The sequence below is a fragment of the Stylophora pistillata genome, chromosome 3 (assembly GCF_964205215.1).
Source record: "Stylophora pistillata chromosome 3, jaStyPist1.2, whole genome shotgun sequence".
Taxonomy (NCBI): Eukaryota; Metazoa; Cnidaria; class Anthozoa; order Scleractinia; family Pocilloporidae; genus Stylophora; species Stylophora pistillata.
In genome coordinates, this window is record NC_142521.1 from 39,994,650 (window position 1) to 40,022,404 (window position 27,755).

At 39.8% G+C, this 27,755-nt stretch overlaps 1 protein-coding gene across 1 annotated transcript; it reads left to right on the forward strand.

Annotated features, from left to right (window-relative positions):
* The first annotated feature begins 1,712 nt into the window (after positions 1-1,712).
* LOC148736078 (uncharacterized) lies at positions 1,713-27,724 on the forward strand. The gene is made up of 26 exons (XM_088752116.1): positions 1,713-1,840; positions 8,631-9,020; positions 9,430-9,459; positions 9,677-10,063; positions 10,420-11,235; positions 11,647-11,676; positions 11,894-12,280; positions 12,637-13,050; positions 13,462-13,491; positions 13,709-14,095; positions 14,452-15,267; positions 15,679-15,708; positions 15,926-16,312; positions 16,669-17,082; positions 17,494-17,523; positions 17,741-18,127; positions 18,484-19,299; positions 19,711-19,740; positions 19,958-20,344; positions 20,701-21,516; positions 21,928-21,957; positions 22,175-22,561; positions 22,918-23,733; positions 24,145-24,174; positions 24,392-24,778; positions 25,135-27,724. The coding sequence occupies exons 1-26, from the start codon at positions 1,774-1,776 to the stop codon at positions 26,286-26,288; spliced, it is 9,855 nt and encodes a 3,284-aa protein (XP_088608242.1). The 5' UTR covers positions 1,713-1,773; the 3' UTR covers positions 26,289-27,724.
* Positions 27,725-27,755: the final 31 nt, after the last annotated feature.

The following is a 27,755-nucleotide window of genomic DNA, read 5'->3' on the forward strand; positions in this document are numbered from 1 at the left end:
GCGAAGAAATTTTTCTCGCGAGTGACTTCAGTATTTTTCATTATAAAACGGGAAAAACTTCCGCAAAAAAGTTAAACTAGACATCGCAACAGGCGAACAACCCGATAAAAATCTGCCCACTTTTTCTTTGCGAATGAAGCTAGAGTTGCAATTTCCAAGGTTCGGTTTTAAAGGCTCTTAAGTTCGAAGAGTAGTCCCCAAAACGAGTCAGAAATAAAGAGAATTTCAGAAACAAGAAACATAGCAGCGAAGTTTCTTTGGCGGAAATAAATTAATTTGTTGGAAACATTATCTTTATAATAATAATAGTAATAATAATAATAATAATAATAATAACACTTGTATAGCGCTTATTCGCATGCGTTCTTATATACATACTGAGATTGAACACCCTCCTTAAATTATGACAAGCTTTATTTAAACAAATGTGGTCAAACAACAATCACTGAAAGAAAGCAGCTTCGTAAAAAGGGAAAGAGCTCAAATTTAATCCAAAAGTTATGAATCGTGGATAACGAAACGCTTTTAGCTCATGGCTTTCGGCGAGACAGGAACTTTCAATATTAACGATGGAAGAAATGTGAATAAAAACTATTTGCAAAGCGATTGCTTGTGCAGTGTACGAAACCGCGCCAACCAGCCTTGAATGAAAACTTCAACTTGCCGTACGGCTCACACGTGAAAAAACATGATACGCGGCTCCTGATTAGACGTATCGCTTTTCTCACATGTGGGAAAAGCGGTACACGACATTTGATTGGTTTACATCGGTTTGCGAACAAAAATTTACTCTGCGGCTTTTCAGTGTATAAATCTCAGTATGTATATAATAATTTTAATTATTTCAATAAATAAGTTGTGTGCAATGCACTGAGCTACCCTTAATTATATTAGCGAAAAAAGAATATCACGATTTTAATTCATGCGAAGAATTTGGAAGTGACTCTACTTTTATGTTAAGATTTTTTTACAAACAGTGGGGAGTTATTTGAGAACTTAAAAACTTTAAATTTGAGTCCATATCCTTCATAATTGACACGAGAGGAAAGGAATCTCAACTACGTACGAAAACGAGTAAAAGGGCTCTGGTCGCTTGTGAATAATGCGCCTAGAGGCATAAGTTGGACGCAAGAAAACAGAGCTCTCGGTGTTGGCACAGAGAGTCAACGCATTACTAACTGTTACTTCTAAAATCAAGAAAATCTGAAGTGCTCTGGATTAAGTCCCATTCCATAGTATCTAAGGGTCTTTCAAAATCTTGCGGATGTGAAATTCCCGTAATGCCTTAGGCTTCAGTTTAGTCTAAGCTATCATTAGCGAGGCGAATGTATTTTGCAATGCAGCACCCTTTAACAAAACCTTTCCGAGTAGGTTTAGCCATTAGTGGCCGAGCTTTTTCTATTCTGTTAGCAACAGCCTTAGAAGCGATTTTAAAATTGTACGCTTGCGCGGGTTAATCAAACCATTGAACACAGTTATGCTCCAAGTTAACCAACAGGCTCTCGAAAGTAATCTTCCATTTTATCGAACTGAAAAAAACGAACACTGCAATAAACAAAGCTGAGATTAACTAGGAACTAAAAAAGTTTGAGTTTTGTTTCAATAGAAATGCCTTCGTCTGCTAATTAAACGTTTTTGACATGAGACGCCGGTGCAGGATGCAAATCTTATCAAGATAAGATCTCGAGTGGATTGACGGGTCATTAATTAAAGACGAATCAAACTATGTAACCTTGCTGTAATTTGATTTACCAAACCCGTTGTCCAGCCAACATGTCTGGAAGTCGGATTATTTGGGTTCTTTGGTTCCTGTTAATCGTGATCCTTATCATCTCGAAAGGTAAGTAAAGGTATACGTCTTCTCTTTGTTATTTACCCTACTTGAATTGTTGTTTACTGGACTAGAATTTACGACTAGGAAATTGCGTAGCTTTCGGTTGAGGATTCTGAAAATCGTACCTTGTCAAAGCAATATTTGCCATTGAACAACAACTTTTTGGTCCTATTAACACTTGGAAATGAGATTTAGTTTTCTAATGAAGAGTCCCCAACATCGCAAGAAAATAGCATAAAACTCAGTTTGTTTTCAGCCTTAATTAGCATTGCATTTGGGAATAAAGAATCGTCAACTCCAAAACTAATTTCGTCGCTTGAAAGAGCAACAAGCTAATTTTTTTTTCGAAACGAGCACAATTTAGCATAATTTCTTTCCATTTTGAGCTACAAAAGGTCTGTCTAAATCAAAATAAAAAGAAAAAAAAATTGGAAAGTCTTGTAACCTCGCGGTTAAACGTAACGGGACTTTCAGCCGAAGGGAAACTGTTCACGTCATGTTATGGGTGCACGATCGTGCGGTACATATGGATTTTTACCTTTCTAGCTCCCTTGGAAATAGGAAGGCCTTGTCTCTTTTATAATCAGGTCTTTGTGTCCGAATTGTTGAGTTACGTGAATACTTCGTTCTACACCATTGGTTCCTTTACGCCAAATATTCAATAATCAAAGCAAATAGTCCATAGTGCCGGTACGTCGTGTCAAAGAATCATTGTGCCTGCAGGCTAAATGTTTATTTACCATATACTCAGACTAGCTTCGACAGAGTTGACAAATTAACTGAAGTTAACAGTTGTTTATCAGAAGAAATCAGGGCAAAATTATTTGCCTTCATTCTGTTTTCACAATTAGCTTCAAACAGGAATTGTGCCCGTATCAGCATTTTCCATTAAGCGTAATGAAGAAACGTCGAGAGGCAATCAATAGGAATCGCTGATCTTTTCATTAAGCAAAGCCCATATTGTTATTTGCGTGTTCAAATTTCGATGTGAATCGAGAATTAGAAATTATTCAGAGCAAATCAGATGGTGCTATCCAAATACTCCATGTTTACTGCACGCATTTTTTTTAGTTTACAAATAGGGAATGATGAGTCGCCAGTAAATATACTTCATTCCAATGTCTCCCACACCGCCCTAATTGGTAGTAGAACTATCTAAGTTATGCCGATCCGGTTAGGTCGAGTTAATTAGAGATTGGAGCAAACAAACGTATGATTAATCTTCAGTCGGTCAAAACAAGTAATTAAAAGATGTCTAAGCCTTCCCACTTTTAATGAAATGCCAAACTAAATTAAAGTGACTGAAATTATTTTGGCCTGCATTAAAAATTAGAGGCCATTTACAAAACATTAAGTCTACGCATTATATATAACCTAAAGGTAACTGAACTCGTTTCGTCCATAACGAGAATACTAGTACTAAAATTAATATTTATCAATGTCACGGGAGCAAAGACTAATCAAAATCATTCAATTCTGAATTAAATATAATTATATTTTGTACACATCGATAAGTATTTAAAGTTCAATTTAGAAGATGGGAAACAAAGAAAACGCTCCAATTGTTTTCGCCAAAAAGTCATGCAAGCATCAATGATCTCGTTTCGCCAAAAATATTATGGCTATCCATGGCGAGATTAAAAAAAAAAAAAAAAACGGTTTTCTCAAAACAATGGGAACAAAAGAATCCAAGATGGCGGAGGGGTTAACTCCAACACACTGTTTTCGCATACGTAATGTTTATTGTCACACAACACAGGAAAAAGAGAATGGACCAATCACTAGGCGTTTGTGTATCGCGGGTTAGACATACTAATCTGACAGACTAAAGCTATGAGCAGAAGTTATATTTATAAAAGTCCCAAAAGGTTTTCACACGCATGTGGTACTGGTTATTCAGGACGCATGACTTTTACGTTTAAAAAATGAGTGTCGTTTAAAACGCAAGTTTGGTAAACAAGAATAGACACGCAAGATTTTTGCATATTTCACAAAAGACGGTTATTTGTCACACAACACGTTGTCATACAAGGTCTTTAGAGCGAAGAACTCGAAAATAATAAGAGCACTCTAGAAACCAAAGTGGTAGACGGAATATGAGTTTTTATTATGAATGATACACAGTATCACGCAACTACCCATACCATAGGACAATAGAGTATCCACACTTGAAAATTAGGAGGAAATGTATGAGAGATGTAGGAAGGAAACACAAATTAAAAGCGTTGAATAAATCCTGGTTTAGGGTTAAATTGCGTAGGTTATAGGAGCGTGTTTTTTTTTTTTTTCATAATTTGAAAAAATTAAGGTGATCCAAGATGGTGTAAAAACAATAAAAATAATGAAACCTAAGATGGTGTTTAATCCTCCCTTAGGGAAAATGATTTCAAGATAAAATGAATATTCAAAAAAACGTTCATTCTAGAATAAAAGGAAGAAAATTGTCGTGACCAGGATTCAAACGTGGGTTATTGCGGTCACTCACACGAGCACACCTAACTCTCAACCTAAGCCCAATTCCCTAACCCACTTATTCCCATATCAAAATAAAAATAAAAACCCTAACAGTCAAACATCAGAGTGAGACAAACAATGGAAACAATAAAACGCAAGATGGTGACTCATACTTCCAATGGTAAAAGTGATTTCAAGATGTCATTAGCATTCGTATCGTGTAAAAAGATTGGAGAATAAAAGAGGATTGTTTCCGCCTAAACCCTACGATGGGATGTGAATAATTCATCTCACTCCAATAAAATGAAAATAGTTCGGATGGTGATCACTCAGTTCCTGAGTATTCAAAATTCTCTGAAAATGAACAATAGGTCGTTCGAAGTATAAACAGGCGATAGCTTTTTTCTCAATAAAAATGTTTACTTTAGTTCAAATCTTAATTAAAAATAAACTGTAACATGTGAGTGTGATCATTAGCAGTGACGAAAGTGATTTAAATTCTATACAAAATTCCGCAAGTGAGGAAAATAACAACGATACATCGACGCAATTCAATGACAATGATTCGAAGAGAAATAATTAAGTCTCCCGTTTAAAAAAAATTATCAGAAAAAAATCGAACTTTTTAGGGTATTCAAAAACGCAACACCATGCTCATGAACATTCCCATTTCTCGGGAAAAATGAACCACAGAGCAGACAAACCGGGGGAAAATACGAAATACCAGCAGGCGTTGTAACTGTCTCATTATTATCTGTCCATCAAATTTTAATCAAGTCATAGCATCCTTACATGTTTTTCGGATCAAAGTCAATGACCTGTCTGTCCAAATTTTTTCCGAGTTATAATGTGTGTCAATCAATGATAGACCAATGGAAATCTAGCAATGGGTGTATAAGAGTGGCTATGAGTCGGAATGGTATGATCATACATGGGACCAAAGTGATGATAAAAAAAGTACGATTTCATCCACTCAGAAAAGTGGTGTATCTCACTGAAATCCATCCCTACATAGAAGTCGAAGAGAAGATAAAGACAATCAAACCGTTCCTGGATACTCCGTTTAAACACAAAATAAAAGCGGTAAAAGAGAGGCAACATAGCAAGTACCTATATACAAGCACGTTTTACACAAAATCTCGACATCTATATGTGATAAAGCGATTGGAAGAATTACAAGGAGCATAATCCAAAGACTTATTTAGCTCATATGATGTGGACTTGCTTTACATGTGACGAAACATGACTAAAACGTGGAAACATTGCCACGGTCGCTACGCGACCGCATTCCAGACGCGCGCGCGCAGGAGCAGGAAAGAGGAAGAGAAGGAAAGAGTGTACATAGAATGATCTAGTATCACTGTAAAAAACTGTTTTAAACTGTCACATTTCTTAGTGGTAATGTCTTACCGCGAGTCGGACCCAGACCGCGCGGAAGTTGCCATAAACCTATGATTCCAACGAGGGAGAACAATCTACTTTCCATCAATTGCACACAGACATGATGACAGCTTGTCAATCAGAGCGACATTTACGTTCAAACACATTTATGTATAACATCATCTTACATTTCAACATTCATTTCAAACACCATGTCATCTGAAAAACAACTGTTTGGACGAAGATATTGAACAAATCCCAGAGTTTAGAAGAGAACAAATCCCAGACTTTAGAAGAAATAGACCGAAATGATAAGCACTGAAGACGATGTTTTGTTTTGTTTTGTTTGCACAGTATAATTGTAACTGTTGTCACGAATCTTGACCTGCTTCCGCTGAGAAAAATGACAATACTAGAATTTTTATTTCCGTTTGGATTAGGAAGAGCGGGAGAAGGAGTTTTAAGGAGCGGAGGGTTTTACCACAGCCTAAGATCTTGATAATATCTCAAAAGTCAACAGATGTACCTTCACTTCACGTTAACTTGAGCTCTTTGGCTCACTTGAGATGCGTCTAAGCTAGATTAGGATTACAACGTTGAGCAGAAACTTTGTCATTAGAATGATAAAGGGATACAGCTGAGCTAAAAAAAATCTTGCAATGAACTTGCATCCCGCACCTAACCCTCACTGACTAGTGTAAGACCAGCTTAAGCTTTCAAGAGCTCAGAAATGAATGTTTCTGACACATGCTCATATTTTAGAACTCGGCTGAGAATTCCTTTTGGTCTCGCATAGAAACCATCGCAGTTCACAACTTCTAACAAAACTAAATAGGAACTTTGTCTGCTTTTTCTTTTGCTCAGATAACCTCGGACTTGTTAGGAACTATTTCTGCGAGGATCGTACACAAATACGTTTCTATAACCGCAATTCAGTTATATGAATTTCATATATTAGTTGCGTTTCATTTATCATCTTACGGGTTTATGTCGGACTAATTTGATGACCTGCTCCTAGTTGGTTTGTTGGCTCAATTGGGGGAGCGCTGCACTTGTATCGCAGAGGTCAGTGGTTCGAATCCCGTACAGGCCTGAATTTTTTCAGGTCTAATTTTCATTATTTCTTAAATAGTGCTCTTTTCTGCGAGAATCGTGCACAAATACGTTTACTCTCTAAGTTAAGTAACATTTTTACGTGTTACAATGAAAATATGAAAGTTCATATATTTAGAACTGCGGTATTAAATACGTGTGATGCACGATCCTCGCAGTAGAGAGCGCTATTTATGCAATAGCGAAAATCAGACCTGAAAAAAATCAGGCCTGTACGGGATTCGAACCACTGACCTCTGCGATACTAGTGCAGCGCTCTACCAATTGATCTAACAAGCCAACTAGGAGCAGGCCGTTAAGTTGATTCGTAATAAACCCTCTCTTCTGCGAGGATCGTGCATCATACGTATTTAATACCGCAGTTCTAGATATATGAACTTTCATATATTCATTGTATCTGATTTATCATCACGGGTTTATTACGAATCAACTTAACGGCCTGCTCCCAGTTGGCTTGTTAGCTCAATTGGTAGAGCGCTGCACTATCGCTGAGGTCAGTGGTTCCAATCCCGTACAGGCCTGATTTTTTTCAGGTCTGATTTTCGCTATTGCATAAATAGCGTTCTCTACTGCGAGGATCGTGCATCATACGTATTTAATACCGCAGTTCTAGATATATGAACTTTCATATATTCATTGTATCTGATTTATCATCACGGGTTTATTACGAATCAACTTAACGGCCTGCTCCCAGTTGGCTTGTTAGCTCAATTGGTAGAGCGCTGCACTATCGCAGAGGTGAGTGGTTCGAATCCCGTACAGGCCTGATTTTTTTTAGGTCTGATTTTCGCTATTCCATAAATAGCGCTCTCTACTGCGAGGATCGTGCATCCTACGTATTTTTACGTGTTCCGGCGATCTTTGTATTTGGTGCAGCTGCCTCCCTGACTGATATGAAAAATATTCGTTAGTATTAATATTCGTCTTAACCATCTGCATTAAAAAAATCTACAGTTTTGTTTTGGGTTAAGTCCACAGGATTTCTCACTTTTACTAATGCAATAGTAACAACTCACTGTGCTGATATAAAACACATTTTTAATCTCTTTATTTCTGGAACTCTTTCAAGTTCGTCTGCACCAAGAAATCAAAGAGTGAATAATAAAAGCTTCCTTTTTCAGCTCGCCCATCATCTAGAGAATCCATTAATGCTTCTAGTGGTCACATTCCCAGCCCCAATTTTTCTAAAACCTTGTACCTGGAATATCATGGTACCCATTGGCAAGATCATAAAACTGACCTTCTTAAACTTTACCACTGTAATAAATGAAACCGAGAACTGTACTAGAGCGGCGCCATCAAGCGCCCTAGGTTTTATTACAAACGTTGCTTCACATCAAGGAGATCCAAATGACTTTCAGCTTTGTAGTCAAAAGCTTTCCGACCCTGTATACTTCAAGGGAAATTTCATTCAAGTGAAATTTGAATCCCGCACCGGTCCTGTAGACAAGGGGTTCAATGCAACATTTGAGGCGATAGATGGAGATTCACATAAGTGCTTTTTAACTTTAATGGTATCAAGAAAGTATGGCAACGGCCTAGCCCTTGCATAAGTGTAATGCGTGACAAACGGCCTTCATACTTCTAGGATGTTCAATACCCATAATGAGTGTGCAGCAAAGTTATTAGAAAGTAGGTATCAGCTTTAATATGAGTTTAAACTGAGGGTCTGTCATCGCCCAAATAGAGGTTATTCGTACCTTCTGCCATTGTTGCAGGCTAAATAAACTCAAATTCATAGCAACTAACAACTTCTATTTCCAAAAGTGAAATCAATCCAAACCTTATCTTCCAATGCCATCAATAATTGCGTCATCAATTGTTTATTCTATTTTCACCTGTTTGACAGCATTTTCCAGTGCCACGCTGAGTTCAAATAGCAGCAGCTCCACTGTCTCACTAAAGTCAAGTGGCGACAGCTCTATTGTCGCACTGAGTTCAAGTAACAGCATTTCCATTGTTCAACTGAGTTCAAGTAGCAGCAGCTCTAAAGTCCCACCAAGTTCACATACCAGCAGCTCTATTGTCGCACTGAGTTCAAATAAAAGCAGCTCCACTGTCCAGCAAACGTTTAGCCGGAGCAGCTATATTTTCACGCTCAGCTTAAGTAGCAGCAGCTCTATTGTTACACTGAGTTCAAGTACAAGCAGCTCCATTGTCGCACTGCCCTCACTTAGCAGTAGCTCCAGTGCCTCATCAACTTCAAGTAGCAGAAGCCCTCCTGTTGCCACGAGTTCAGGTAGCAGCAGTTCCATTTTTGCACTTCTTAAGAGGCGTACAAAATGAATTAGGTCTACAGTGTCGAGTCGTCTTCATCAAAGTCCAGTAGAAATAGAGTCATTCGACTGAAAGCAAAAGTTCCTTGTTTTGTCTTGCATCCATGTGGCACTAAGACCAGTTTAAGCGTTTTAAAAGCCCAGAGAAAGAAATATTTTTCGATAGAAGCTCATAGTTTAAGACTCACGTTGGAGTTCCTTTTGGTCTCACCTGGAAACCATCGCAGTTCACAGCTTTTAACAATACTAAATGGGAGCTTGTTTTCCTCTTTTCCTCAGATGACCTCGACCTTGTTAATGTTTGGGATAAACTGTTTCTATAGGCCTTAAGTTAAGTAACGTTTTCATGTCTGTTCTTTGTGTTTGTTGCAGCTGCCTCCCCGACTAAAGTGAAAAACGATCGTAAGTATTAAACTTTCGTCTTAGATGTCTGCATGTAGAAAAATCTACAGTTTTGTTTTCTGTTTACGTCTACAGGATTTCTCATTTCTACAATGGTAATAGCAATAACTTACAGTGCCAGTATGAGGCACATTTTAATCTCTTTACTACTGGAACTCTTTCAAGTTCGTCTGCACCAAGAAATCAAAGAGTGAATAATAAACTCTTCCTTTTTCAGCTTGCACATCTCCTGGGGAATCCATTAATGCTTCTAGTGGTCACATTTCCAGCCCCAATTTTCCCAGAAACTATACCGCAAACAAGACTTGTACCTGGAATATCACAGTACCCATTGGCAAGATCATAAAACTGATCTTCTTGGACTTTACCCTTGTAATAAATGAAACCGAGAACTGTACTGGAGCGGCGCCATCAAGCGCCCGAGTTTTTATTACAAATGTTGCTTCACATCAAGGAGATCCAAATGACTTTCAGCTTTGTGGTCAAATGCTTTCCGACCCTGTATACTCCGAGGGAAATTTCATTCAAGTGAAATTTGAATCCCGCACCGGTCCTGTAAACAAAGGGTTCAATGCAACATTTGAGGCGATAGATGGAAATTCACGTAAGTACTTTTTAACTTTAATGGTATCAAAGAGGTATGGCAACGGCCTAGCCCGTGCATACATGTAAAGTGTGACAATCGGCCCTCATACTTCTAGGATGTTCAATTTCCATAATGGGTGTGCAGCAAAGATTTTAGAAAGTAGATTATTAACTTAAATATGAATTTCAAATGAAGGGCTGTCATCTTCCAAATGGAAGTTATTAGTACCTTCTGACATTGTTAAAGGGTAAATAGACTGAAATGCATGACAACTAACAACTTCCATTCCCAAAATTGAAATGAATCCAAACCTCATCTTCCATGCCATCAATAATTGCCTTATCAACTCTTTCTTATTGTCATCCGCTTGACAGCATTTTCCATTGTCTCACTGAGTTCAAATAGCCGCAGCTCCAGTGTCTCCGAGAGTGCAATAAAAAGCAACTCCATCGTTTCACCAAGTTCAAGTAGCATAAGCTTCAGTGTCTCACAGAGTTTACACGTCAGTGTCTCACTGAGTTCAAGTAGCAGCAGCTCTAGTGTCTCACCAAGTTTGAACAGCAGTAGCTCCAGTTTATCATTAACTTCACCAAGCAGCACCTTCATTATCTCACGGACTACAAGAAGCAACAGTTCAACTTTCCCACTAAGTTTAATTGGGAACAGCTTAATTGTCTCACAGAGCTCCGGTAGCAGCAGTTCCAATGTTTCACCAGGCTCAGGTAGCAGTAGCTCCACTTTTTCACAAAGTTCAAGCAGCAGCAGTAGCACCTCCATTAACGTACTCAGTATAAGTAGCAGCACCTACAATGTCGAACTTAGTTCAAGTAGCAGCAGCTCCACTGTCTCACTAAAGTCAAGTGGCGACAGCTCTATCGTCGCACTGAGTTCAAGTAACAGCATTTCCATTGTTCAACTGAGTTCAAGTAGCAGCAGCTCTAAAGTCCCACCAAGTTCACATACCAGCAGCTCTATTGTCGCACTGAGTTCAAATAGAAGCAGTTCCACTGTCCTACAAACGTTTAGCAGGAGCAGCTATATTTTCACGCCGAGCTTAAGTAGCAGCAGCTCTATTGTTACACTGAGTTCAAGTAGAAGCAGCTCCATTGTCGCACTGCCCTCACTTACCAGTAGCTCCAGTGCCTCATCAAGTTCAAGTAGCACGAGCCCTCCTGTTGCCACGAGTTCAGGTAGCAGCAGCTCCATTTTAGCACTTCTTAAGAGGCGTAAAAAATGAATTAGGTCTACAATGTCGAGTCGTCTTCATCAAAGTCCAGTAGAAATATAGTCATTCGAATGAAAGCAAAAGTTCCTTTTTTTGTCTTGCATCCATGTGTGACTAAGACCAGTTTAAGCGTTTTAAAAGCCCAGAAAGAGAAATGTTTTTCCATAGAAGCTCATAGTTCAAAACTCGGCTTAGAGTTCCTTTTGGTCTCACCTGGAAACCATCGCAGTTCACAGCTTCTAACCATACTAAATGGGAGCTTGTTTTCCTCTTTTCCTCAGATGACCTCGACCTTGTTAATGTTTGGGATAAACTGTTTCTATAGGCCTTAAGTTAAGTAACGTTTTCATATGTCTGTTCTTTGTGTTTGTTGCAGCTGCCTCCCCGACTAAAGTGAAAAACGATCGTAAGTATTAAACTTTCGTCTTAGATATCTGCATGTAGAAAAATCAACAGTTTTGTTTTCTGTTTAAGTCTACAGGATTTCTCATTTCTACTATGGTAATAGCAATAACTTACAGTGCCAGTATGAGGCACATTTTAATCTCTTTATTTCTGGAACTCTTTCAAGTTCGTCTGCACCAAGAAATCAAAGAGTGAAAAATAAACTCTTCCTTTTTCAGCTTGCACATCTCCTGGAGAATCCATTAATGCTTCTAGTGGTCACATTTCCAGCCCCAATTTTCCCAGAAACTATACCTCAAACAAGACTTGTATCTGGAATATCACGGTACCCATTGGCAAGATCATAAAACTGATCTTCTTGGACTTTACCCTTGTAATAAATGAAACCGAGAACTGTACTGGAGCGGCGCCATCAAGTGCCCGAGTTTTTATTACAAACATTGCTTCACATCAAGGAGATCCAAATGACTTTCAGCTTTGTGGTCAAATGCTTTCCGACCCTGTATACTCCGAGGGAAATTTCATTCAAGTGAAATTTGAATCCCGCACCGGTCCTGTAAACAAAGGGTTCAATGCAACATTTGAGGCGATAGATGGAAATTCACGTAAGTACTTTTTAACTTTAATGATATCAAAGAGGTATTGCAACGGCCTAGCCCGTGCATACATGTAAAGTGTGACAAACGGCCCTCATACTTCTAGGATGTTCAATTTCCATAATGGGTGTGCAGCAAAGTTTTTAAAAAGTAGATTATTAACTTAAATATGAATTTCAAATGAAGGGCTGTCCTCTTCCAAATGAAGGTTATTCGTACCTTCTGATATTGTTAGAGGGTAAAAAGACTCAAATGCATGACAACTAACACCTTCCATTTCCAAAATTGAAATGAATCCAAACCTCATCTTCCATGCCATCAATAATTGCCTTATCACCTCTTTCTTATTTTCATCCGCTTGACAGCATTTTCCATTGTCTCACTGAGTTCAAATAGCCGCAGCTCCAGTTTCTCTGGGAGTGCAATAAAAAGCAACTCCATCGTTTCACCAAGTTCAAGTAGCATAAGCTTCAGTGTTTCACAGAGTTTGCATGTCAGTGTCTCACTGAGTTCAAGTAGCAGCAGCTCTAAAGTCCTACCAAGTTCACATACCAGCAGCTCCATTGTCGCACTGAGTTCAAATACAAGCAGCTCCACTTTCCTACAAACGTTTAGCAGGAGCAGCTATATTTTCAAGCTCAGCTTAAGTAGCAGCAGCTCTATTGTTACACTGAGTTCAAGTAGAAGCAGCTCCATTGTCGCACTGCCCTCACTTAGCAGTACATCCAGTGCTTCACCAAGTTCAAGTAGCAGGAGCCCTCCTGTTGCCACCAGTTCAGGTAGCACCAGCTCCATTTTTGCACTTCTTAAGAGGCGTACAAAATGAAATAGGTCTAGAGTGTCTAGTCGTCTTCATTAACGTCGAGTGGAAATATAGTCATTCGAATGAAAGCAAAAGTTCCTTTTTTTGTCTAGCATCCATATGGCACTAAGACCAGTTTAAGCGTTTTAAAAGCCCAGAAAAAGAAATGTTTTTCGATAGATTCTCATACTTCAAAACTCAGGTTGGAGTTCCTTTTGGTCTCACCTGGAAACCATCGCAGTTCGCAGCATCTAACAATACTAAATGGGAGTTTGTTTTCCTCTTTTGCTCAGCTGACCTCGACCTTGTTAATGTTTGGGATAAACTGTTTCTATAGGCCTTAAGTTAAGTAACGTTTTCATATGTCTGTTCTTTGTGTTTGTTGCAGCTGCCTCCCCGACTAAAGTGAAAAACGATCGTAAGTATTAAACTTTCCTCTTAGATGTCTGCATATAGAGAATCCTACAGTTTTGTTTTGTGTTTAGGTCTACAGGATTTCTCATTTCTACTATGGTAATAGTAATAATTTACAGTGCCAGTATGGGGCACATTTTAATCTCTTTATTACTGGAACTCTTTCAAGTTGGTCTGCACCAAGAAATCAAAGAGTGAATAATAAACTCTTCCTTTTTCAGCTTGCACATCTCCTGGAGAATCCATTAATGCTTCTAGTGGTCACATTTCCAGCCCCAATTTTCCCAGAGACTATACCGCAAACAAGACTTGTACCTGGAATATCACAGTACCCATTGGCAAGATCATAAAACTGGTGTTCTTGAACTTTACCCTTGTAATAAATGAAACCGAGAACTGTACTGGAGCAGCGCCATCGAGCGCCCGAGTTTTTATTACAAATGTTGCTTCACATCAAGGAGATCCAAATGACTTTCAGCTTTGTGGTCAAATGCTTTCCGACCCTGTATACTCCGAGGGAAACTTCATTCAAGTGAAATTTGAATCCCGCACCGGTCCTGTAAACAAAGGGTTCAATGCAACATTTGAGGCGATAGATGGAAATTCACGTAAGTACTTTTTAACTTTAATGGTATCAAAGAGGTATGGCAACGGCCTAGCCCGTGCATACATGTAAAGTGTGACAAACGGCCCTCATACTTCTAGGATGTTCAATTTCCATAATGGGTGTGCAGCAAAGATTTTAGAAAGTAGATTATTAACTTAAATATGAATTTCAAATGAAGGGCTGTCCTCTTCCAAATGAAGGTTATTCGTACCTTCTGATATTGTTAGAGGGTAAAAAGACTCAAATGCAGGACAACTCACACCTTCCATTTCCAAAATTGAAATGAATCCAAACCTCATCTTCCATGCCATCAATAATTGCCTTATCAACTCTTTCTTATTGTCATCCGCTTGACAGCATTTTCCATTGTCTCACTGAGTTCAAATAGCCGCAGCTCCAGTGTCTCCGAGAGTGCAATAAAAAGCAACTCCATCGTTTCACCAAGTTCAAGTAGCATAAGCTTGAGTGTTTCACAGAGTTTACATGTCAGGGTCTCACTGAGTTCAAGTAGCAGCAGCTCTAGTGTCTCACCAAGTTTGAGCAGCAGTAGCTCCAGTTTATCATTAACTTCACCAAGCAGCACCTTTATTATCTCACGGACTACAAGAAGCAACAGCTCAACTTTCCCACTAATTTTAAGTGGGAACAGCTCAATTGTCTCACAGAGCTCCGGTAGCAGCAGTTCCAATGTTTCACCAATTTCAGGTAGCAGTAGCTCCTTTTTTTCACAAAGTTCAAGCAGCAGCAGTAGCACCTCCATTAACGTACTGACTATAAGTAGCAGCAGCTCCAATGTCAAACTTAGTTCAAGTAGCAGCAGCTCCACCGTCTCACTAAAGTCAAGTGGCGACAGCTCTATTGTCGCACTGAGTTCAAGTGACAGCATTTCCATTGTTCAACTGAGTTCAAGTAGCAGCAGCTCTAAAGTCCTACCAAGTTCACATACCAGCAGCTCCATTGTCGCACTGAGTTCAAATAGAAGCAGCTCCACTGTCCTACGAACGTTTAGCAGGAGCAGCTATATTTTCAAGCTCAGCCTAAGTAGCAGCAGCTCTATTGTTACACTGAGTTCAAGTAGAAGCAACTCCATTGTCGCACTGCCTTCACTTACCAGTAGCTCCAGTGCCTTACCAAGTTCAAGTAGCAGAAGCCCTCCTGTTGCCACGAGTTCAGGTAGCAGCAGCTCCTTTTTTGCACTTCTTAAGAGGCGTACAAAATGAATTAGGTCTACAATGTCGTGTCGTCATTATCAAAGTCGAGTAGAAATATAGTCATTCAAATGAAAGCAAAAGTTCCTTGTTTTGTCTTGCATCCATGTGGGACTAAGACCAGTTTAAGCGTTTTAAAAGCCAAGAAAAAGAAATATTTTTCGATAGAATCTCATAGTTCAAAACTCAGGTTGGAGTTCCTTTTGCTCTCACCTGGAAACCATCGCAGTTCACAGCTTCTAACAATACTAAATGGGAGCTTGTTTTCCTCTTTTGCTCAGCTGACCTCGACCTTGTTAATGTTTGGGATAAACTGTTTCTATAGGCCTTAAGTTAAGTAACGTTTTCATATGTCTGTTCTTTGTGTTTGTTGCAGCTGCCTCCCCGACTAAAGTGAAAAACGATCGTAAGTATTAAACTTTCCTCTTAGATGTCTGCATATAGAGAATTCTACTGTTTTGTTTTGTGTTTAGGTCTACAGGATTTCTCATTTCTACTATGGTAATAGTAATAATTTACAGTGCCAGTATAAGGCACATTTTAATCTCTTTATTTCTGGAACTCTTTCAAGTTCGTCTGAACCAAGAAATCAAAGAGTGAAAAATAAACTCTTCCTTTTTCAGCTTGCACATCTCCTGGAGAATCCATTAATGCTTCTAGTGGTCATATTTCCAGCCCCAATTTTCCCAGAAACTATACCGCAAACAAGACTTGTACCTGGAATATCACGGTACCCATTGGAAAGATCATAAAACTGGTGTTCTTGAACTTTACCCTTGTAATAAATGAATCCGAGAACTGTACTGGAGCAGCGCCATCAAGCGCCCGAGTTTTTATTACAAATGTTGCTTCACATCAAGGAGATCCAAATGACTTTCAGCTTTGTGGTCAAATGCTTTCCGACCCTGTATACTCCGAGGGAAATTTCATTCAAGTGAAATTTGAATCCCGCACCGGTCCTGTAAACAAAGGGTTCAATGCAACATTTGAGGCGATAGATGGAAATTCACGTAAGTACTTTTTAACTTTAAAGTTATCAAAGAGGTATGGCAACGGCCTAGCCCGTGCATACATGTAAAGTGTGACAAACGGCCCTCATACTTCTAGGATGTTCAATTTCCATAATGGGTGTGCAGCAAAGATTTTAGAAAGTAGATTATTAACTTAAATATGAATTTCAAATGAAGGGCTGTCCTCTTCCAAATGGAGGTTATTCGTACCTTCTGACATTGTTGGAGGGTAAAAAGACTCAAATGCATGACAACTAACACCTTCCATTTCCAAAATTGAAATGAATCCAAACCTCATCTTCCATGCCATCAATAATTGCCTAATCACCTCTTTCTTATTTTCATCCGCTTGATAGCATTTTCCATTGTCTCACTGAGTTCAAATAGCCGCAGCTCCAGTTTCTCCGGGAGTGCAATAAAAAGCAACTCCATCGTTTCACCAAGTTCAAGTAGCATAAGCTTCAGTGTTTCACAGAGTTTGCATGTCAGTGTCTCACTGAGTTCAAGTAGCAGCAGCTCTAAAGTCCTACCAAGTTCACATACCAGCAGCTCCATTGTCGCACTGAGTTCAAATACAAGCAGCTCCACTTTCCTACAAACGTTTAGCAGGAGCAGCTATATTTTCAAGCTCAGCTTAAGTAGCAGCAGCTCTATTGTTACACTGAGTTCAAGTAGAAGCAGCTCCATTGTCGCACTGCCCTCACTTAGCAGTACATCCAGTGCCTCACCAAGTTCGAGTAGCAGGAGCCCTCCTGTTGCCACCAGTTCAGGTAGCACCAGCTCCATTTTTGCACTTCTTAAGAGGCGTACAAAATGAAATAGGTCTAGAGTGTCTAGTCGTCTTCATTAACGTCGAGTGGAAATATAGTCATTCGAATGAAAGCAAAAGTTCCTTTTTTTGTCTAGCATCCATATGGCACTAAGACCAGTTTAAGCGTTTTAAAAGCCCAGAAAAAGAAATGTTTTTCGATAGAATCTCATACTTCAAAACTCAGGTTGGAGTTCCTTTTGGTCTCACCTGGAAACCATCGCAGTTCGCAGCTTCTAACAATACTAAATGGGAGCTTGTTTTCCTCTTTTGCTCAGCTGACCTCGACCTTGTTAATGTTTGGAATAAACTGTTTCTATAGGCCTTAAGTTAAGTAACGTTTTCATATGTCTGTTCTTTGTGTTTGTTGCAGCTGCCTCCCCGACTAAAGTGAAAACCGATCGTAAGTATTAAACTTTCGTCTTAGATGTCTGCATATAGAAAAATCTACAGTTTTGTTTTCTGTTTAGGTCTACAGGATTTCTCATTTCTACTATGGTAATAGTAATAATTTACAGTGCCAGTATAAGGCACATTTTAATCTCTTTATTTCTGGAACTCTTTCAAGTTCGTCTGAACCAAGAAATCAAAGAGTGAAAAATAAACTCTTCCTTTTTCAGCTTGCACATCTCCTGGAGAATCTATTAATGCTTCTAGTGGCCACATTTCCAGCCCCAATTTTCCCAGAAACTATACCGCAAACAAGACTTGTATCTGGAATATCACGGTACCCATTGGCAAGATCATAAAACTGATCTTCTTGAACTTTACCCTTGTAATAAATGAAACCGAGAACTGTACTGGAGCGGCGCCATCGAGCGCCCGAGTTTTTATTACAAACGTTGCTTCACATCAAGGAGATCCAAATGACTTTCAGCTTTGTGGTCAAAAGCTTTCCGACCCTGTATACTCCGAGGGAAATTTCATTCAAGTGAAATTTGAATCCCGCACCGGTCCTGTAAACAAAGGGTTCAATGCAACATTTGAGGCGATAGATGGAAATTCACGTAAGTACTTTTTAACTTTAATGTTATCAAAGAGGTATGGCAACGGCCTAGCCCGTGCATACATGTAAAGTGTGACAATCGGCCCTCATACTTCTAGGATGTTCAATTTCCATAATGGGTGTGCAGCAAAGTTTTTAGAAAGGAGGTTATTAACTTAAATATGAATTTCAAATGAGTGGCTGTCATCTTCCAAATGGAGGTTATTCGTACCTTCTGACATTGTTAAAGGGTAAATAGACTCAAATGCATGACAACTAACAACTTCTATTCCCAAAATTGAAATGAATCCAAACCTCATCTTCCATGCCATCAATAATTGCCTTATCAACTCTTTCTTATTGTCATCCGCTTGACAGCATTTTCCATTGTCTCACTGAGTTCAAATAGCCGCAGCTCCAGTGTCTCCGAGAGTGCAACAAAACGCAACTCCATCGTTTCACCAAGTTCAAGTGGCAAAAGCTTGAGTGTTTCACAGAGTTTACATGTCAGTGTCTCACTGAGTTCAAGTAGCAGCAGCTCTAGTGTCACACCAAGTTTGAACAGCAGTAGCTCCAGTTTATCATTAACTTCACCAAGCAGCACCTTTATTATCTCACGGACTACAAGAAGCAACAGTTCAACTTTCCCACTAAGTTTAATTGGGAACAGCTCAATTGTCTCACAGAGCTCCGGTAGCAGCAGTTCCAATCTTTCACCAGGTTCAGGTAGCAGTAGCTCCACTTTTTCACAAAGTTCAAGCAGCGGCAGTAGCACCTCCACTAACGTACTGAGTATAAGTAGCAGCAGCTCCAATGTCGAACTTACTTCAAGTAGCAGCAGCTCCACTGTCTCACTAAAGTCAAGCGGCGACAGCTCCATTGTCGCACTAAGTTCAAGTAACAGCATTTCCATTGTTCAACTGAGTTCAAATAGCAGCAGCTCTAAAGTCCCACCAAGTTCACATACCAGCAGCTCTATTGTCGCACTGAGTTTAAATAGAAGCACCTCCACTGTCCTACAAACGTTTATCAGGAGCAGCTATATTTTCACGCTCAGCTTAAGTAGCAGCAGCTCTATTGTTACACTGAGTTCAAGTAGAAGCAGCTCAATTGTCGCACTGCCCTCACTTAGCATTAGCTCCAGTGCCTCACCAAGTTCAAGTAGCAGGAGCCCTCCTGTTGCCACGAGTTCAGGTAGCAGCAGCTCCATGTTTGCACTTTTTAAGAGGCGTACAAAATGAATTAGGTCTACAGTGTCGTGTCGTCTTCATAAAAGTCGAGTAGATATATAGTCATTCGAATGAAAGCAAAAGTTCCTTGTTTTGTCTTGCATCCATGTAGGACTAAGATCAGATTAAGCATTTTAAAAGCCCAGAAAAAGAAATGTTTTTAAATAGAAGCTCATAGTTCAAAACTAGGCTTAGAGTTGCTTTTGGTCTCACCTGGAAACAATCGCAGCTCACAACTTCTAACAACACTAAATGGGAGCTTGTTTTCCTCTTTTGCTCAGATGACCTCGACCTTGTTAATCTTTGGGATAAACTGTTTCTATAGGCCTTAAGTTAAGTAACGTTTTCATATGTCTGTACTTTGTGTTTTTTGCAGCTGCCTCCCCGACTAAAGTGAAAACCGATCGTAAGTATTAAACTTTCGTCTTAGATGTCTGCATATAGAAAAATCTACAGTTTTGTTTTCTGTTTAGGTCTACAGGATTTCTCATTTCTACTATGGTAATAGTAATAATTTACAGTGCCAGTATGAGGTACATTTTAATCTCTTTATTTCTGGAACTCTTTCAAGTTCGTCTCCACCAAGAAATCAAAGAGTGAGTAATAAACTCTTCCTTTTTCAGCTTGCACATCTCCTGGAGAATCTATTAATGCTTCTAGTGGTCACATTTCCAGCCCCAATTTTCCCAGAAACTATACCGCAAACAAGACTTGTATCTGGAATATCACGGTACCCATTGGCAAGATCATAAAACTGATCTTCTTGAACTTTACCCTTGTAATAAATGAAACCGAGAACTGTACTGGAGCGGCGCCATCGAGCGCCCGAGTTTTTATTACAAACGTTGCTTCACATCAAGGAGATCCAAATGACTTTCAGCTTTGTGGTCAAAAGCTTTCCGACCCTGTATACTCCGAGGGAAATTTCATTCAAGTGAAATTTGAATCCCGCACCGGTCCTGTAAACAAAGGGTTCAATGCAACATTTGAGGCGATAGATGGAAATTCACGTAAGTACTTTTTAACTTTAATGTTATCAAAGAGGTATGGCAACGGCCTAGCCCGTGCATACATGTAAAGTGTGACAATCGGCCCTCATACTTCTAGGATGTTCAATTTCCATAATGGGTGTGCAGCAAAGTTTTTAGAAAGTAGATTATTAACTTAAATATGAATTTCAAATGAGTGGCTGTCATCTTCCAAATGGAGGTTATTCGTACCTTCTGACATTGTTAAAGGGTAAATAGACTCAAATGCATGACAACTAACAACTTCTATTCCCAAAATTGAAATGAATCCAAACCTCATCTTCCATGCCATCAATAATTGCCTTATCAACTCTTTCTTATTGTCATCCGCTTGACAGCATTTTCCATTGTCTCACTGAGTTCAAATAGCCGCAGCTCCAGTGTCTCCGAGAGTGCAACAAAACGCAACTCCATCGTTTCACCAAGTTCAAGTGGCATAAGCTTGAGTGTTTCACAGAGTTTACATGTCAGTGTCTCACTGAGTTCAAGTAGCAGCAGCTCTAGTGTCACACCAAGTTTGAACAGCAGTAGCTCCAGTTTATCATTAACTTCACCAAGCAGCACCTTTATTATCTCACGGACTACAAGAAGCAACAGTTCAACTTTCCCACTAAGTTTAATTGGGAACAGCTCAATTGTCTCACAGAGCTCCGGTAGCAGCAGTTCCAATCTTTCACCAGGTTCAGGTAGCAGTAGCTCCACTTTTTCACAAAGTTCAAGCAGCGGCAGTAGCACCTCCACTAACGTACTGAGTATAAGTAGCAGCAGCTCCAATGTCGAACTTACTTCAAGTAGCAGCAGCTCCACTGTCTCACTAAAGTCAAGCGGCGACAGCTCTATTGTCGCACTAAGTTCAAGTAACAGCATTTCCATTGTTCAACTGAGTTCAAGTAGCAGCAGCTCTAAAGTCCCACCAAGTTCACATACCAGCAGCTCTATTGTCGCACTGAGTTCAAATAGAAGCACCTCCACTGTCCTACAAACGTTTATCAGGAGCAGCTATACTTTCACGCTCAGCTTAAGTAGCAGCAGCTCTATTGTTACACTGAGTTCAAGTAGAAGCAGCTCAATTGTCGCACTGCCCTCACTTAGCATTAGCTCCAGTGCCTCACCAAGTTCAAGTAGCAGGAGCCCTCCTGTTGCCACGAGTTCAGGTAGCAGCAGCTCCATGTTTGCACTTTTTAAGAGGCGTACAAAATGAATTAGGTTTACAGTGTCGTGTCGTCTTCATAAAAGTCGAGTAGATATATAGTCATTCGAATGAAAGCAAAAGTTCCTTGTTTTGTCTTGCATCCATGTAGGACTAAGATCAGATTAAGCGTTTTAAAAGCCCAGAAAAAGAAATGTTTTTAAATAGAAGCTCATAGTTCAAAACTAGGCTTAGCGTTGCTTTTGGTCTCACCTGGAAACAATCGCAGCTCACCACTTCTAACAACACTAAATGGGAGCTTGTTTTCCTTTTTTGCTCAGATGACCTCGACCTTGTTAATGTTTGGGATAAACTGTTTCTATAGGCCTTAAGTTAAGTAACGTTTATATATGTCTGTTCTTTGTGTTTGTTGCAGCTGCCTCCCCGACTAAAGTAAAAACCGATCGTAAGTATTAAACTTTCGTCTTAGATGTCTGCATATAGAAAAATCTACAGTTTTGTTTTCTGTTTAGGTCTACAGGATTTCTCATTTCTACTATGGTAATAGTAATAATTTACAGTGCCAGTATGAGGTACATTTTAATCTCTTTATTTCTGGAACTCTTTCAAGTTCGTCTCCACCAAGAAATCAAAGAGTGAGTAATAAACTCTTCCTTTTTCAGTTTGCACATCTCCTGGAGAATCTGTTAATGCTTCTAGTGGTCACATTTCCAGCCCCAATTTTCCTAGAAACTATACCGCAAACAAGACTTGTATCTGGAATATCACGGTACCCATTGGCAAGATCATAAAACTGATCTTCTTGAACTTTACCCTTGTAATAAATGAAACCGAGAACTGTACTGGAGCGGCGCCATCGAGCGCCCGAGTTTTTATTACAAACGTTGCTTCACATCGAGGAGATCCAAATGACTTTCAGCTTTGTGGTCAAAAGCTTTCCGACCCTGTATACTCCGAGGGAAATTTCATTCAAGTGAAATTTGAATCCCGCACCGGTCCTGTAAACAAAGGGTTCAATGCAACATTTGAGGCGATAGATGGAAATTCACGTAAGTACTTTTTAACTTTAATGTTATCAAAGAGGTATGGCAACGGCCTAGCCCGTGCATACATGTAAAGTGTGACAATCGGCCCTCATACTTCTAGGATGATCAATTTCCATAATGGGTGTGCAGCAAAGTTTTTAGAAAGTAGATTATTAACTTAAATATGAATTTCAAATGAGGGGCTGTCATCTTCCAAATGGAGGTTATTCGTACCTTCTGACATTGTTAAAGGGTAAATAGACTCAAATGCATGACAACTAACAACTTCTATTCCCAAAATTGAAATGAATCCAAACCTCATCTTCCATGCCATCAATAATTGCCTTATCAACTCTTTCTTATTGTCATCCGCTTGACAGCATTTTCCATTGTCTCACTGAGTTCAAATAGCCGCAGCTCCAGTGTCTCCGAGAGTGCAACAAAACGCAACTCCATCGTTTCACCAAGTTCAAGTAGCATAAGCTTGAGTGTTTCACAGAGTTTACATGTCAGTGTCTCACTGAGTTCAAGTAGCAGCAGCTCTAGTGTCACACCAAGTTTGAACAGCAGTAGCTCCAGTTTATCATTTACTTCACCAAGCAGCACCTTTATTATCTCACGGACTACAAGAAGCAACAGTTCAACTTTCCCACTAACTTTAAGTGGGAACAGCTCAATTGTCTCACAGAGCTCCGGTAGCAGCAGTTCCAATCTTTCACCAGGTTCAGGTAGCAGTAGCTCCACTTTTTCACAAAGTTCAAGCAGCGGCAGTAGCACCTCCACTAACGTACTGAGTATAACTAGCAGCAGCTCCAATGTCGAACTTACTTCAAGTAGCAGCAGCTCCACTGTCTCACTAAAGTCAAGCGGCGACAGCTCTATTGTCGCACTGAGTTCAAGTAACAGCATTTCCATTGTTCAACTGAGTTCAAGTAGCAGCAGCTCTAAAGTCCCACTAAGTTCACATACCAGCAGCTCTATTGTCGCACTGAGTTCAAATAGAAGCAGCTCCACTGTCCTACAAACGTTTATCAGGAGCAGCTATACTTTCACGCTCAGCTTAAGTAGCAGCAGCTCTATTGTTACACTGAGTTCAAGTAGAAGCAGCTCAATTGTCGCACTGCCCTCACTTAGCATTAGCTCCAGTGCCTCACCAAGTTCAAGTAGCAGGAGCCCTCCTGTTGCAACGAGTTCAGGTAGCAGCAGCTCCATTTTTGCACTTTTTAAGAGGCGTACAAAATGAATTAGGTCTACAGTGTCGTGTCGTCTTCATAAAAGTCGAGTAGATATATAGTCATTCGAATGAAAGCAAAAGTTCCTTGTTTTGTCTTGCATCCATGTAGGACTAAGATCAGATTAAGCATTTTAAAAGCCCAGAAAAAGAAATGTTTTTAAATAGAAGCTCATAGTTCAAAACTAGGCTTAGAGTTGCTTTTGGTCTCACCTGGAAACAATCGCAGCTCACAACTTCTAACAATACTAAATGGGAGCTTGTTTTCCTCTTTTGCTCAGATGACCTCGACCTTGTTAATCTTTGGGATAAACTGTTTCTATAGGCCTTAAGTTAAGTAACGTTTTCATATGTCTGTTCTTTGTGTTTTTTGCAGCTGCCTCCCCGACTAAAGTAAAAACCGATCGTAAGTATTAAACTTTCGTCTTAGATGTCTGCATATAGAAAAATCTACAGTTTTGTTTTCTGTTTAGGTCTACAGGATTTCTCATTTCTACTATGGTAATAGTAATAATTTACAGTGCCAGTATGAGGCACATTTTAATCTCTTTATTTCTGGAACTCTTTCAAGTTCGTCTCCACCAAGAAATCAAAGAGAGAATAATAAACTCTTCCTTTCTCAGCTTGCACATCTCCTGGAGAATCTATTAATGCTTCTAGTGGTCACATTTCCAGCCCCAATTTTCCCAGAAACTATACCGCAAACAAGACTTGTATCTGGAATATCACGGTACCCATTGGAAAGATCATAAAACTAATCTTCTTGAACTTTACCCTTGTAATAAATGAAACCGAGAACTGTACTGGAGCAGCGCCATCGAGCGCTCGAGTTTTTATTACAAACGTTGCTTCACATCAAGGAGATCCAAATGACTTTCAGCTTTGTGGTCAAAAGCTTTCCGACCCTGTATACTCCGAGGGAAATTTCATTCAAGTGAAATTTGAATCCCGCACCGGTCCTGTAAACAAAGGGTTCAATGCAACATTTGAGGCGATAGATGGAAATTCACGTAAGTACTTTTTAACTTTAATGGTATCAAAGAGGTATGGCAACGGCCTAGCCCGTGCATACATGTAAAGTGTGACAAACGGCCCTCATACTTCTAGGATGTTCAATTTCCATAATGGGTGTGCAGCAAAGTTTTTAGAAAGTAGATTATTAACTTAAATATGAATTTCAAATGAAGGGCTGTCATCTTCCAAATGGAGGTTATTCGTACCTTCTGACATTGTTAGAGGGTAAATAGACTCAAATGCATGACAACTAACAACTTCCAATCCCAAAATTGAAATGAATCCAAACCTCGTCTTCCATGCCATCAATAATTGCCTTATCAACTCTTTCTTATTGTCATCCGCTTGACAGCATTTTCCATTGTCTCACTGAGTTCAAATAGCCGCAGCTCCAGTGTCCCCGAGAGTGCAATAAAAAGCAACTCCATCGTTTCACCAAGTTCAAGTAGCATAAGCTTCAGTGTGTCACAGAGTTTACATGTCAGTGTCTCACTGAGTTCAAGTAGCAGCAGCTCTAGTGTCTCACCAAGTTTGAACAGCAGTAGCTCCAGTTTCTCATTAACTTCACCAAGCAGCACCTTTATTATCTCACGGACTACAAGAAGCAACAGTTCAACTTTCCCACTAAGTTTAAGTAGGAACAGCTCAATTGTCTCACAGAGCTCCGGTAGCAGCAGTTCCAATGTTTCACCAGGTTCAGGTAGCGGTAGCTCCACTTTTTCACAAAGTTCAAGCAGCAGCAGTAGCACCTCCATTAACGTACTGAGTATAAGTAGTAGCAGCTCCAATGTCGAACTTAGTTCAAGTAGCAGCAGCTCCACTGTCTCACTAAAGTCAAGTGGCGAGAGCTCTATTGTCATGTTGAGTTCAAGTAGCAACAGCACCATTGTTGCACCGAGTTTAAGCAGAAGCAGCTTTACTGTCCTACTAAGTTCCAGTACCATCACCTCTCCTCTTGGAGTAAGTTCAAATAGCAGTAGCTCTATTGTTGTTTTGAATTCAAGTAGCAGTAGTTTCATTGTCTCACTAACTTTAAGTAGCAGCAGTTCTACTGTCGGACTGAGCTCAAGTAGCAGCAGCTCCGTTGTTCCACTGGGCTTGAGTACCAGCAGCTTCGTTGTCGCATTGAGTTCAAGTAGCAGCAACTATTTTGTAGCACTGCTTTCAAGTAGCAACAGCCTAAGTGTCTTACCAAGTTCAAGTAGCATCAGCTCCAGTGTCGTATTGAGTTCAAGTGGCAGCAATTCCATTGCTTCACTAAGGTCAAGTAGGAGGAGCTCTAGTATCAGTGGAAGCCGCTCCAGTGTCTTGCCGAGTTCAAGTAGCCGTTTCTTATCAAGTTCGGTGTACAGTATTGCTCCAACCTCAAGTAGCCAAATTATCCGTATGTATTACGCCACTTATAAATTTGTCTCCCTTAAGAACAATATAACATGTCCCTGTCAGGTAGTTAGAGCCACTGACCATAAATATCGAGAATCCGCCGACAGTTGCAAAATGTGGTAATTCATTTATTTTTTCTAAAGGACCTTTTCACTAAACCTTTTTCAACAATTATATCAAAACGCTCTATCGTGTTTTTTTTTTTTTTTCACAAAAATCGAAAAGTTCGAAATACGCCTAGATAGCCATTGTATCCCCGCACCTCCTCTGTAAAACAGTGGAAAATTAAGCAATTTTGGAAACTTCGCACGCTACAACGCGACGCAATCCCACTTGTGCTGGCAGATGATTCTTTTATTTCTTGGAAAATATACATTTCTTGTTATGTAGTTCCGTTCAAGTCTGAATAGTGACCCGTTGAGATAAAGTACCTCGCGTCTTTTGCGCAGAGGTAAAAGAAAGATCAACTTCAGTGGCCTATGAAGAGGTCTGCCATATATAATTTCTAAATCATGATATACACCACCTTAAGATTTATCCTTGTATTTTAATTCCTCCAGTTCTTTATCTTGGCCCGCCATAAGCGGCGCATCCAGGTTTCAAAGAGTTTGGGCTACTTTATCAAAAATTCAGTGCGAACCGCTGAATAGCTGTCACGACCCATATAAAGGCCTTTAAAACGGTCTTTAATGATATATTTATAAATGAAAATATATATCATCTAAAAACTTTATATTTGCAGTCTAATTGCTCAAAGTTTTTTCTTGGCCCGCGATGGGCGGCGCGTCCAGCTTGAAAAGAGTTGGGGCTAAAATGACAAAAAATGCGATCCGTTGAACGGCTGTCACGCAAGAGGCTTTGCATTTGATATATTCCTGGCCAGGCGGTATGCGCCCTCTGATTGCGTTGCATCATGGTCGTAAAACAAAAGTTGAGTCATTTGCATCTTGACGCGTTGGAGTGAACTTCTTCAGTGGTAGCGAGATAGCGTGAAATATTCGTGGATTGTAATGGGGATTCCCTGTCTGTTGCTGTTCCTTCGAAAGTTAAAAAGTTTAACAGGCTGGCTCGACTCACGTTATTCCTCCGTGACAAATTCGTTGTCAGGAGGTAACTGACGTTACTAAGAAAGATTCGAAACTGCAATCTGCCTAAGAACCTCGACACAAATGGCACTAGTTATGTTCACAGCAGATGGCGGGATGAATAATTTCATAGTCAGAAATCATATTCATATACTAGAGTTAGTTAACAGGGAATTGACCCTTGACAAGCATACGCAATTTAAAGTGACAGAGACCTTTTAACACACGAACTTTTTCCACCAAGCGTAAATACGGGATTTTTCGTAGTTTTAGCCAGAACTGGACGTGTTTTAGCCAGAGCTGGACGTGTCGTTTATGGCAGGCCAACAAAGAAAGGATGAAGCGTAAAGATGATGTATATTTTGATTTGATGTTATAGCTTGAAACCAGATCTTTTTAAAGGCCTTCAAATGAGTCGTAAAAGCTGCTCAGTGGTTCGCATTGCATTTTTGACAAAATAACCCAAACTCTTTTAAAGCTGGACGCGCCGCTTATGCCGGGAAAA

Coding starts and splice junctions, on each gene's coding strand:
- LOC148736078 (XM_088752116.1), top strand. CDS start 1,774: ATGTCTGGAAGTCGGATTATTTGGGTTCTTTGGTTCCTGTTAATCGTG. Junction 19,741..19,957: donor GACTAAAGTGAAAACCGATC/GTAAGTATTAAA, acceptor TTCCTTTTTCAG/CTTGCACATCTCCTGGAGAA. Junction 24,175..24,391: donor GACTAAAGTAAAAACCGATC/GTAAGTATTAAA, acceptor TTCCTTTCTCAG/CTTGCACATCTCCTGGAGAA.